Below are 10595 nucleotides of genomic sequence, written 5' to 3'. Positions count from 1 at the left end.
CATCTCAATGGATGCAGAAAAAGCATTTGACAAAAATACAGCACCCCTTTATGTTCAGAACACTAGATGAACTAGGAATAACAGAAACATATCTCAATATTGTAAAAGCTATCTATGCTAAGCCCTAAGCCAACATTATTCCAAATGGAGAAAAATTGAAAGCATTTCCTCTAAAAACTGGAACAAGACAGGGATGCCCTCTTTCACTTCTATTTAACATAGTTCTTGAAACTCTAGCCAGAGCAATTAGATGAAAGAAATTAAAAGGATATGGATAGGAAAAGCATTCCAACTATCACTACTTGCCAACAATATCATTCTATACCTAGAGGATCCAAAAAATTCCACCAGAAAACTTCTAGAACTAATAAATGAATTCAGCAAGTAGCAGGGTATAAAATTAACACCCATAAATCAAAGGCATTTCTGTTCATCAGTGACAAATCCTCTGAAAGGGAAATGAGGAAAACTACCCCATTTACAACAGCTTCAAAAGTAATTAAATACTTGGAAGTCACCGAAAGAGGTGAAATACCTCTACAATGAAAACTACAGAATGCTAAAGAAAGAAATTAAAGAATATCTTGGAAGATGGAAAGATCTCTCTTGTTCTTGGATAGGCAGAATTAATATTGTCAAAATGACCATACTACCAAAAGCATTATACAGATTTAATGCAATTCCAATCAAAATCCAAATGACATTCCTTATAGAAATAGAAAAAGCAGTCATCAAATTCATCTGGAAAAATCAGAGACCCAGAATAGCCATAACAATCCTTAGCAAGAAGAGTAAAGGAGGTGGCGTCACTATACCAGACCTTAAACTATACTACAGAGCAATAGTAACAAAAACAGCATGGTATTGGCACCAAAATAGACTTGTAAACCAGTGGTACAGAATAGAGGACACAGAGACAAACCCACATAAATACAGTTATCTCATATTAGACAAAGGTACCAAAAACATTGGAGAAAAGATAGCCTCTTCAACAAATGATGCTGGGAAAACTGGAAATCTATATGTAGCAAAATGAAATTACCCCAATCTCTCACCGTGCACAAAACTCAAAGTGGATCAAGAACCAAGGAATTAGGCCAGTGACCCTGTGCCTAATAGAAGAAAAAATAGGTCCAAATCTTCATCATGTCAGATTAGGCACTGACTTCCTTAACAAGACTCCTATAGCACAAGAAATAAAATCAAGAATCAATAAATGGGATGGATTCAAGCTAAAAAACTTCTCAGCAAAAGAAATAATCAGTGAGGTGAATAGGGAGCCTACAGAATGGGAGCACATTTTTACCACATGCACATTAGATAGAGCACTAACCTCTAGGACATATAAAGAACTCAAAAATCTTAACACACACACACACAAACCAAATAACCAAATCAATAAATGGGCCAAGGAATTGAACAGACACTTCTCTCAGAAGATGATATACAATCAATCAACAAATATATGAAAAAATGTTCATATCTAGCAATAAGACACAAATGGGGTGACTCTACCTTATACAACCAGAGACATGAAAAATTGTGCTCTATATGTGTACTATGAATTGAAGTGCATTCTACTGTCATGTATTACAAATTAGAATAAATAAATAATTTTTTAAAAAAGGATTGGAAGGTACCTAAAGAGATTAGCATGTTTCTTAAAATGGAAACTTAAATTTTTAATGGTATGGACAATAAAGAAAATGTACCTTGAAGTTTTTAAAAAAGAGAGAAACCTTTATCTTTCTATATCAACACCACCCAACCATTTCCAAATTCAGTAAGCATTTGTTTTAATGTTAGGAATCAGAGTAAACTTTAATAGTTCACATGTTAAAAGAATAAACCTGTGAAGAATACATTTCTTATGTAACAAATGAAAAAATATACAATACAGTGAAACTCAAATACATATACAAAGTGATTTTTTGTGCATTGTTGATCAAGTGGTTTACATTGTATATTAAATCATAATATAAAAAGCAATACATAGTTTTTGGTAAAGCAACTGAAAAGCCCTTAATTGTATTTAAAAATAATTAAGAGCTTGTGGTATGTGTAAGATTAGGTAGATAAATCAAGCTTGCTGAATTATGATGCTGTATTTTTAAAGAAATAGCCATATGAAATAATTTTAAATCTTTTCTGTAGAAATTAAATGAGCATATCCATACATGGAGTAATATCACTGCATGGTTTAATTATAACCCAGTAGTAGAATTTAGTAAATTCAAGCAGAACACTTGTACTGTCATCATAAATATACAAATACCTTAAATTATAACAGCATATTTAAAGAAAAAAATCAGGAAACTGTACATGTTAACAAAATGATATAACCATGCATACATACATCTTTTTATTAAACACTGGAGTAAAAGAACAAAACCATTTTGCAGTCCTCAGAGGTGTTTGGTATTTTACTGTTCTGATGGAAGCATTTTGAATGATTGCATGGAACCAAAAAACAATATTTAACTGACAATTGGTCATGCACCTGTATTTTAAATTTTGGATTAAATTTTCTTCTTTTCTGATTGTTCAGTAGATTCTGACTTTGGTGCAGGAAAAGCTTGATGATACAGATGTCTGTGGGTTGCTGCTGCACTGTAAAGCTTGTATAAAGCCTGGAATGTAAGAATCAAGATTATAAAACATTAAAACAGAGGTGTAAAGTTTTTCCATTTTAGTTTAGTTTATGATAATACAAAAACTTAGAATGTTGGATTTGAAACCTTTATATCATCACTCTACATAGGATATAAATTAATAATGAGTTTATTAGAACTCAAATATTGTCAACTCTCCAGCATGTGTTATCACTTTTGTGAATATTACTGGTTTTAGATGAATTATAAGAGCTCAAAATTTCTGACTTCCAAAATAAATTTCCCAGAACGGGACCAATTTTATTCTCCTTTATCTCCTGATGTGGTCATGCAGCTAAGCACTTCTGTTGTTCGAGCCCTCCCACATTGGACTCCCTCACTTCACATGATCTCTTTCCTTGTTTCCATTACTTAGTTCATATTTTACAAAACCTTACTCAGAAATACTACCTTAGAAAAGCCTTTCCATATTAACACCCCTCTAGAGTATTATTCCTTGTATCCTGCTAACAGTGTTTGAATCATAGGAATATTTGCATAGTGTATACTGTTTTATTTTAGTGTCCACAAATATCTCTTTGTCCCTTAAGCTAGTGTGTAAGGTTCATCCCCTTCTCTGACTTTCACATACTTAACACTCAGTTACCACTGACCTGTCTTAATTTCATCCCTTTGGAGTCTGTAAAAAGTCTTTGAATATTCTTAAGAGCTGGGTAAAAGCTTGATACCCTTTAAATAGTCATCTGTTCCTAAGAAATTCTATTAATATTTTCAGTTCTATGTGAATATGTTAGTGCAACATGGTATTGTTTTAGTTCTATTATGTTCTAATGCATTTAATTTTAATACCAGTTCTCTTAAAATATTAGATTTTCTTCTTAAGGTTTGATTTACAGAGTCGAAAAATTTTTTAGTGAATTTTTTTATTATTTTATATAAAATAACTCCTTGACTTGTAAATTATTAAGTGTGTCATTGGGAATTCATTACAGGATATAATCCAGTTATATATGCTACAATAGAAACTGAGGAAAGCATGATGTTTTGTCTTGGTAGTTGACTCAAGATTAGCTCATTTCCTGAAGTCAGTGACCACAGAGATCATTTTCATAGTGTGAAAAGTTATTTCATCCTGGAAGCTTAGCTTCTTTCCTCATACATATAGTAAGCACATATAGGAGTGTAATAGGAGAAGTGAACACTAACTTACAGGCTAGATCTAAGATGCATCAAGAAAGTTAGAATGCATACTGGCTTGGAACCTGCTTAGAGTCATATGGGTAATGTCATTCAAAAGCTAAAGCTAAAAACAACTTATATATCTCAAAATAACAAATAAATTTAAAAACCAAACAAAAAACAACTTCTAAAAGTTGTAGCGTTTAAATACATTTGGTGACTAAATTTACTCAGGTGTCATAACTACTTGTTTCACTCTGCTGTAGAGCAGAATGTATTATTTTTATATACCATAAGAATTTTGAAATTTTCCATATATTCAGGAAATAAATCAAATATTCTCTCATGATGATCAGTTCTTTGTATGCAGATTAAATCATATATAATATTTGGAGTATATTAAAAGTTCATATTAAAATTTTAAATATTAGACATAAGAGTAGTTATCAAATATTTTCTAATATACATTAATATTTTTAATGCATAGTCACTTTATAAAATAAGACTCATACTCTTTACAAATATATAGCTTTTAATTTGAAAAAAAAAAAAAAAAACTTACCTCATTTGTACTTCCCTGTGGCAAAGGCAGTTTTAAAAGGAGAAAAGAAAAGTATATGTCTTGCTTCATTAATAGCATTATGATATTCAACTTTGTTTATAATATTAATTTGTGAGCATTTAAGAAACACTCCTGCAAATTTTTCAGATTACATATTTTAATCAGAATCTTTTGAAGAACTTAATTATGTATTCTTGATAGGGTTCAGTATCTTACTCTAGAAGGGTTTTGAGATTTACCTGAAGTAGTACATCGTCAACCTTTGGTAGGGGACAGACTATTTGAAACATGGTAACTCAGAGGATCCAATTATTATTTCATTCATTTTCCACTGTGCTCCCCTTAGTTTATCTCAACTGGATTCTTCAAAGGTACACATTAATTCCATTAATTAAAATTCTGTTAGAATTGTAAGTTTTATTTGCTATAGACTACAAATGTTCATAAGGCTTAAATCCAAAATTTTATGTAGAATCTCAACTTTAACTTCCCTAAATTTCCCTAAATTTTTATGAATAACAAACACACTTAGAGAATGACATGGTGAGTCGTTATTCCAGATGTATAATGATCTCTTATGCCCATAATCAGTGACTTAGATAATGTATCACAGTGGTCTTAACTTCCTAATTGAACAATAACAGACATCTGACCCATAAGCAGCTAATCCAGAGGTTGACCACTGGCTGATGCTATGGCTTGCTGTAAAAGTCAATCTAAGAAATTTTGATATTGTCTTCAGGAGTTTACACTAAAAAAATGACTAGCAATAGTGTTTCATATATGCCCTTAATAAAGCCAGTTCTGGTCAAATGATAGCTTTTAAGGGTCTTAACACATAAAAGTCATAATCAGCTAAATAAAAAACTGCTTTACTTCTTTTAACAACTTTTAACATTTTTAGAGAAAAAAATATATTATTTAATCTATGTGTTTTTCAAAAACATTGAAATGCTAACTGGAAAACTGTTGTGTAGGACTTCACATACTATATTGTGGTTAGTTGTATTTTTTTAAAATATTTTTTTAGTTGTAGATGGACACAATACCTTTTATTTAATTTATCTATTTTTATGTGGTGCTGAGGATCAAACCCAGGGTCTCGCACATGCTAGGTAAGCACTCTACCACTAAGCAACAACCCCAGCCCAATTGTTGTATTTTGACAGATTGTAAAGTTTGAAAACTGGGGCCCAAGTCATGTTCATTTATATATTTCCAACATCTACTGCAGTGCCTGTTTACACAGATGATGTTTAAATGTGTGCTGAATTTAATTGAAAAAAAAAGTGTTCCTACCTGGTCCCACAAAGCCGCAGCCACCTGGTCTATTACAGCACCCAGTTCTCGGTATTCTCCAGAGTACCGGATATATGCCCAGGTGCACAAGGTGATTAGGGTCAGTCCCATTATCATATTGCATAGGCTTGCTATGATGTCCAAACCAATGAATCCAGTCACACCAGCAATCACATATGTGATAAAGATGACAACAAACAGTGTGGCTGGGGTGCGTGCTGCATGGAAGATGTTTTTGCTATCATTGTGCTTAATATATTGAATGTAAAGTTCATCTATTTCACTCTCCAACTGCTGCAGGTAACGCCGGCTAAATTCTTCCCCACCCATCTTCTTCACTCCTCGGAACAGCTTCACAGATTCTTCTTTAAGCTGCAGATGCTTGGTCTGCAGGTCATTAGGGGCCAGAAATGGTTTGTCACCACCACATATCTGAATCAGATAGACAAGTATTTGTTTATACAATGCAGAGTAAATTAGCAATATTATCAAAAGTTTTCACTTAGCTAGTTGGGTTTTTTAGAACATACTAATTCAGTCATGTTACCCAAGAATATTTCTTTATGATGGACTGCATTTCTATCATCTAGTGACACTGTAGCCAGTTCAATGTCTTAATGCAACCCACTACTCACTACTCATATATTTATGGTGATACTGGTGTCAACAACACACTGTACTGTCAGTCATACTTTTGTATGTAGCACATACAATATGTATGGCACATAATGCTTGATAATGATAAATATGATGTTTACTTATTTATGTATTTACTATACTTTTAAATAATTATTTTAGGCTGTATTTCTATTTATAAAAATGTTTACTGTAAAAGGTATTCCACTTTACACCAGCAACAGCCTCATATATCTTGTGTCTCTGTGTTGCATCAAGAGGCCACACTGAGTTGACCATAATGTCCAGGTTTATAAGTATACTCTATGATGTTTGCACAATGACAAAATTACCTAATGATGCATTTCTCAGAATATACTTGTATTTAAGTGACACATGACTGTAATTTCTCAGAAGGAGCATGCATATGTTCTGTCAGTCCACATCTTTGCATTACCTATCTCTGAAGCATGTAACTATTAAGTGTGACTGGTATTTTTATAAGTGGCTTATATAATAATGTCAATCTTAATTTCTTAATTTTTATTCTCTTTTCAACATGGGAATTACTATCCATGATTTAATCCAAGACCCTAAGGTGAAAAGGCATGACCTAATATGAAGTGCAAACTGAGTTCATTTGTAGCAGTAAGCCAAATCCAAGAAAACTGCTTATGTCCCAGTTCCTCTAGGAAATCTTAACTATACTGAAGTAATTTTGATTAGTGAAGTTTAATTTAAAACAATCGTTGCTGTAAATCTCTGAGGTAAAATTGTGAAATACATTTTCTCTGGCAATTTAACTGATTTTTCTTTGAATGGAGGCCCATTGAGTATTCCACAGACTAAGTAGAGACATAGTTAATGTTCTTGGACCACATTTTAAATTTTGAAAAGTTACAAGGGAAATCTCAGCTAACCATGTCATTCACTTTGGTTATTTAATATTTAACTATATTCAAGAATATTATCTGATTGTCCTTATGTCATAAAATACCATTTCATAGACTGTATTTCCCCTGATTCTAAGATTTCATCAATTTTGAATGTAATTATGATTTTATAACGTTTTATGGGAAAATAAAACCTATTACATTAGTTAAAACAAAAATGAGAAAACATAGCATATAGTAATATTGGTCCTTTAGGTTTGATTTCTTTATTTCCTACAAAGTTTCATCTTTTAGAGAAATATTGAAATTACAGAATATAAGGGGATATGGTGGAAAGAACACTACATGTTATTTTAGCAACTGGTTTTAAAAATAATGGGAAAATCTGGCCAAAATAAAATGTGAATAGAGATGTGTTATAAATAGAGGCAACTCATTTAAAATGCCTTTCAAATAAATTATGCATGCATAATTTTCTTTTAAAATATTTTGGGAATCCAATAACTAGATGTGTGGTGCACCTAGCCTGAGAAAAATAAGTAAAACTACTGCATGAGAATACAATGTGATATGGGAGAAAAAAGAATGAATTCAATGAAGAAACACTGATCTTATTTAAAATATTATTTAATTCTTACCTCTTCCATCTTTTTATTGTATGTGTCCTTGGCAGTTGCAACAGCTGCTAAATTGTTAGCTTCAGCTGTAGCCTTTGGAAAAAGCACAAATTATATTTTTAAATGGAGTTGACATTTATTAAAGTTCCACAGGCAGTTCACATTTCAGAGCATCATGTGCAAGAAATGTGCAAAGGAACCAAGGTTGCAAAATAATTTGAAACTTTTTGCATATTTCCTCTACATATTTAAATAAAAAAATGAATGTTTCAAGATGCATAAAACATTGATTTTTTTACTCAATAAACTATAATTCTAAAATAAATTTTCATTTGAAGATTTTACTTCTCAAAAAATATGTTTAGCCTGTTATAGAAATGCAGGATTAGGAAGCTGGAATCCTAAACCCAAACGTATGGGAAATAACAGAACATTTTAAACATACTCATATATTAAAAATGTCTTGAGTTTTAGGACTGTTGCTAATAGTATCGTTAATAATAAAAAGGAAACTTGTAATTTTTTAATATAACAAAAACCAGTTTCTCCTTTTTAAAAAAATGTTTAACTATGAAAATCACTCATTTAAAACTTGGACTTGGGGCTGGGCTTGTGGCTCAGCAGTAGATGGGCTTGCCTCACATGTGTGAGGCACTGGTTTCAATTCTTAGCACCATATATAAATAAATGAATAAAATAAACATCCATCAACATCTAAAAAATATTTTTAAAAAACTTGGACTTGATTTTCTATTTTTAGTTACATCTGTGACTCTAAGACATTATGAGTCTGCTACACAAATTTAGTACAGAGATGAAAACCCTTTGGTATAAAGTATACTTTTTTGGATCCTTAGTATGCCAAAAAAAAAAAGTGCATTTCAACAATAGTATGTGTATGTGAAAACATTTAGATGAGCACAAGTTATTAGGCAAATGATCTTCCAGTAAATTATTCTATCCAATATTTTTATTTGTAATCTCTGACAAATAGATTGGCACACATATAAATATAAGTGGAAAGATTAGCTTTAGTGATAAGTATCTTTTAAAACATCCTAAAACATCATGCATCCAGATTAATAAATACCTGTAACATGGATTTGGGATGTGGTAATTCTTCACCTTGATAGATCTTTATATAAGCCTAAGAAAAAGAAAAAGACTCTTGATCAAGCAATTCTATTCAGCATTTCTCTAATTATGTTAAGTTGTATTTTGAGGTCTTGACATTTCAAAAAATATTTTTAGGAACTTATAGCTATGATCTCTTTCTCAGACTGTTAAGTAGCTTTTTTTTTTTTAAGCTCATATTGTTCCCTTTTCCTAAAATGGTGTTTTTACACATCTCTTCATGTCCTACTTTTCGTTTTCTTGGGTTTTTTTTTTTTTTGAGGGGGGGTGGCGGGAGGTGGATGGAGAGAGTTCTACCCTTCTTCAAGCCTCAATTCATCTCCCTTAAAACTGTCTCAGATCTCTACTGGGACTAAACCTCCCTTTTTCAGTTACCCACTGTCATAAGCTTTATGGAACAGTCTGTGTAAGGGTCCTGAATCTCTTACCAAATTGTAAGCTCCTGCACAGTGTTATAGTAAAAATAAAAATTTTAGGTAAACAATAACACATCGTTTTTGATATTGATGATGATGATTAAGTCCATCACACAGGAAGTGTATCATAACATTTCAGGAGGTGTATCATAGCATTTAACATAAATATGAATTTAAAAAATTGATATTTTAGTCTTAGAGCGTCAGTCCACAAATCAGATTCAAATTCTCCACACAGTATGTGAGTTGGTAAAAAGCACTCTGTGCTGATGTAAACAAGTAAATGCAAACTTCAAACTGGTTCTCAGTGCAAAGAGCCAGAAATGTGAAAGAATTTTAAGTAAAAGGTATAGCCCCTTTGAAAAAAAATTTTCAGAATGAAGGTAAAATTCAGTATAGGTCCAATGGACCCTGGGAAAATACCCCTCCCCCCACAAAAAGACTTTTTTCAACTCCTCGAAACATACATTTTTCAAAATACATTTCCCCTAAAATAAAAGAGGAAAGTAAAGTTATCCCTAAGGAGTTTCCTTTAAAAAAAAAAGTTTATCAGAAAGCAAGTTTTTCTTGAGTATTTTGTAATTTTTGGTATGGCTTCCTCATACCACTGCCCCCATATTAGAGTCTATATTTTTGTTTGTAGGAAATACATTCCAATACATGTCAAATCTAAGTACTCACAAGTGCTCTAGAAATGAGAGTGATACCTTGAAGTATTCCACCAGACCTCGGCAGGTGATTTTATTTCCATTGATCTCTTTAATATCTAGGCTCTCAGGACTAAGTAGCCAAGGAATCAGTATTTTCAAGTTTTTGATGAATTCGTCATCTATTTCTGCAAGTAAAAGCAAATCCATTATTTTAAAAATCGTATCCAGTCCTCGATGCCACAGAATAAAACATCCTTTGATTTCCTCCACTGCTTTCATTTCTTCCCCAGTGATCATTTCATCATTCACTTTCCCACCATTTAAACAACTCATGCAACCTGCTCTTCTAGGGACAAATGATTTCTCCTTGCCTAAATATCCACTACTGGTTTCTCTCATCTCCACTCCAATTATGTGTTTACATTATCTTTTACCTATAAAATTGCTTTCTTAACATTAAACATATATTTTACAGCCCATTCATAAAAACATTTCATGTATTCCAAAGTCTTTAAGTCTTGTTTATGGTTATATTTATAAAGGTTGAAAAAAGTGGTGAAGCTGGATATGGTGGTGTTGTCTATAGTCCTAACTACTCAGGGGATGGGGGCCGAAGCA

General features: G+C 32.1%; 1 protein-coding gene across 2 annotated transcripts in view; it reads right to left on the bottom strand.

The window, feature by feature from the left end:
• Positions 1–1794: 1794 nt before the first annotated feature.
• Positions 1795–10595, bottom strand: part of Atl1 (atlastin GTPase 1) — a 69089-nt gene continuing 60288 nt past the window's right edge. The window contains exons 10-15 of one of the 2 annotated variants that reach the window (XM_046461014.2): positions 10035–10162; positions 8868–8924; positions 7799–7870; positions 5653–6084; positions 4354–4368; positions 1796–2630 (exon numbers count right to left, since the gene is read on the bottom strand). In XM_046461014.2, coding sequence (XP_046316970.1) covers positions 2520–2630; positions 4354–4368; positions 5653–6084; positions 7799–7870; positions 8868–8924; positions 10035–10162 — 815 coding nt within the window. In that variant the 3' untranslated portion in view covers positions 1796–2519. Of the gene's footprint in view, positions 2631–4353; positions 4369–5652; positions 6085–7798; positions 7871–8867; positions 8925–10034; positions 10163–10595 lie in introns of both variants that reach the window. The other variant, XM_046461016.2, reaches the window with a different exon arrangement.

This window comes from Marmota monax, unplaced genomic scaffold (genome assembly GCF_021218885.2).
Source record: "Marmota monax isolate L192 unplaced genomic scaffold, Marmota_monax_Labrador192_F-V1.1 WCK01_AAM20220418_F8-fsc00001, whole genome shotgun sequence".
Classification (NCBI taxonomy): Eukaryota; Metazoa; Chordata; class Mammalia; order Rodentia; family Sciuridae; genus Marmota; species Marmota monax.
Note: the sequence above shows the minus strand (reverse complement) of the source record. Positions and strands in the feature narration are given on the sequence as shown.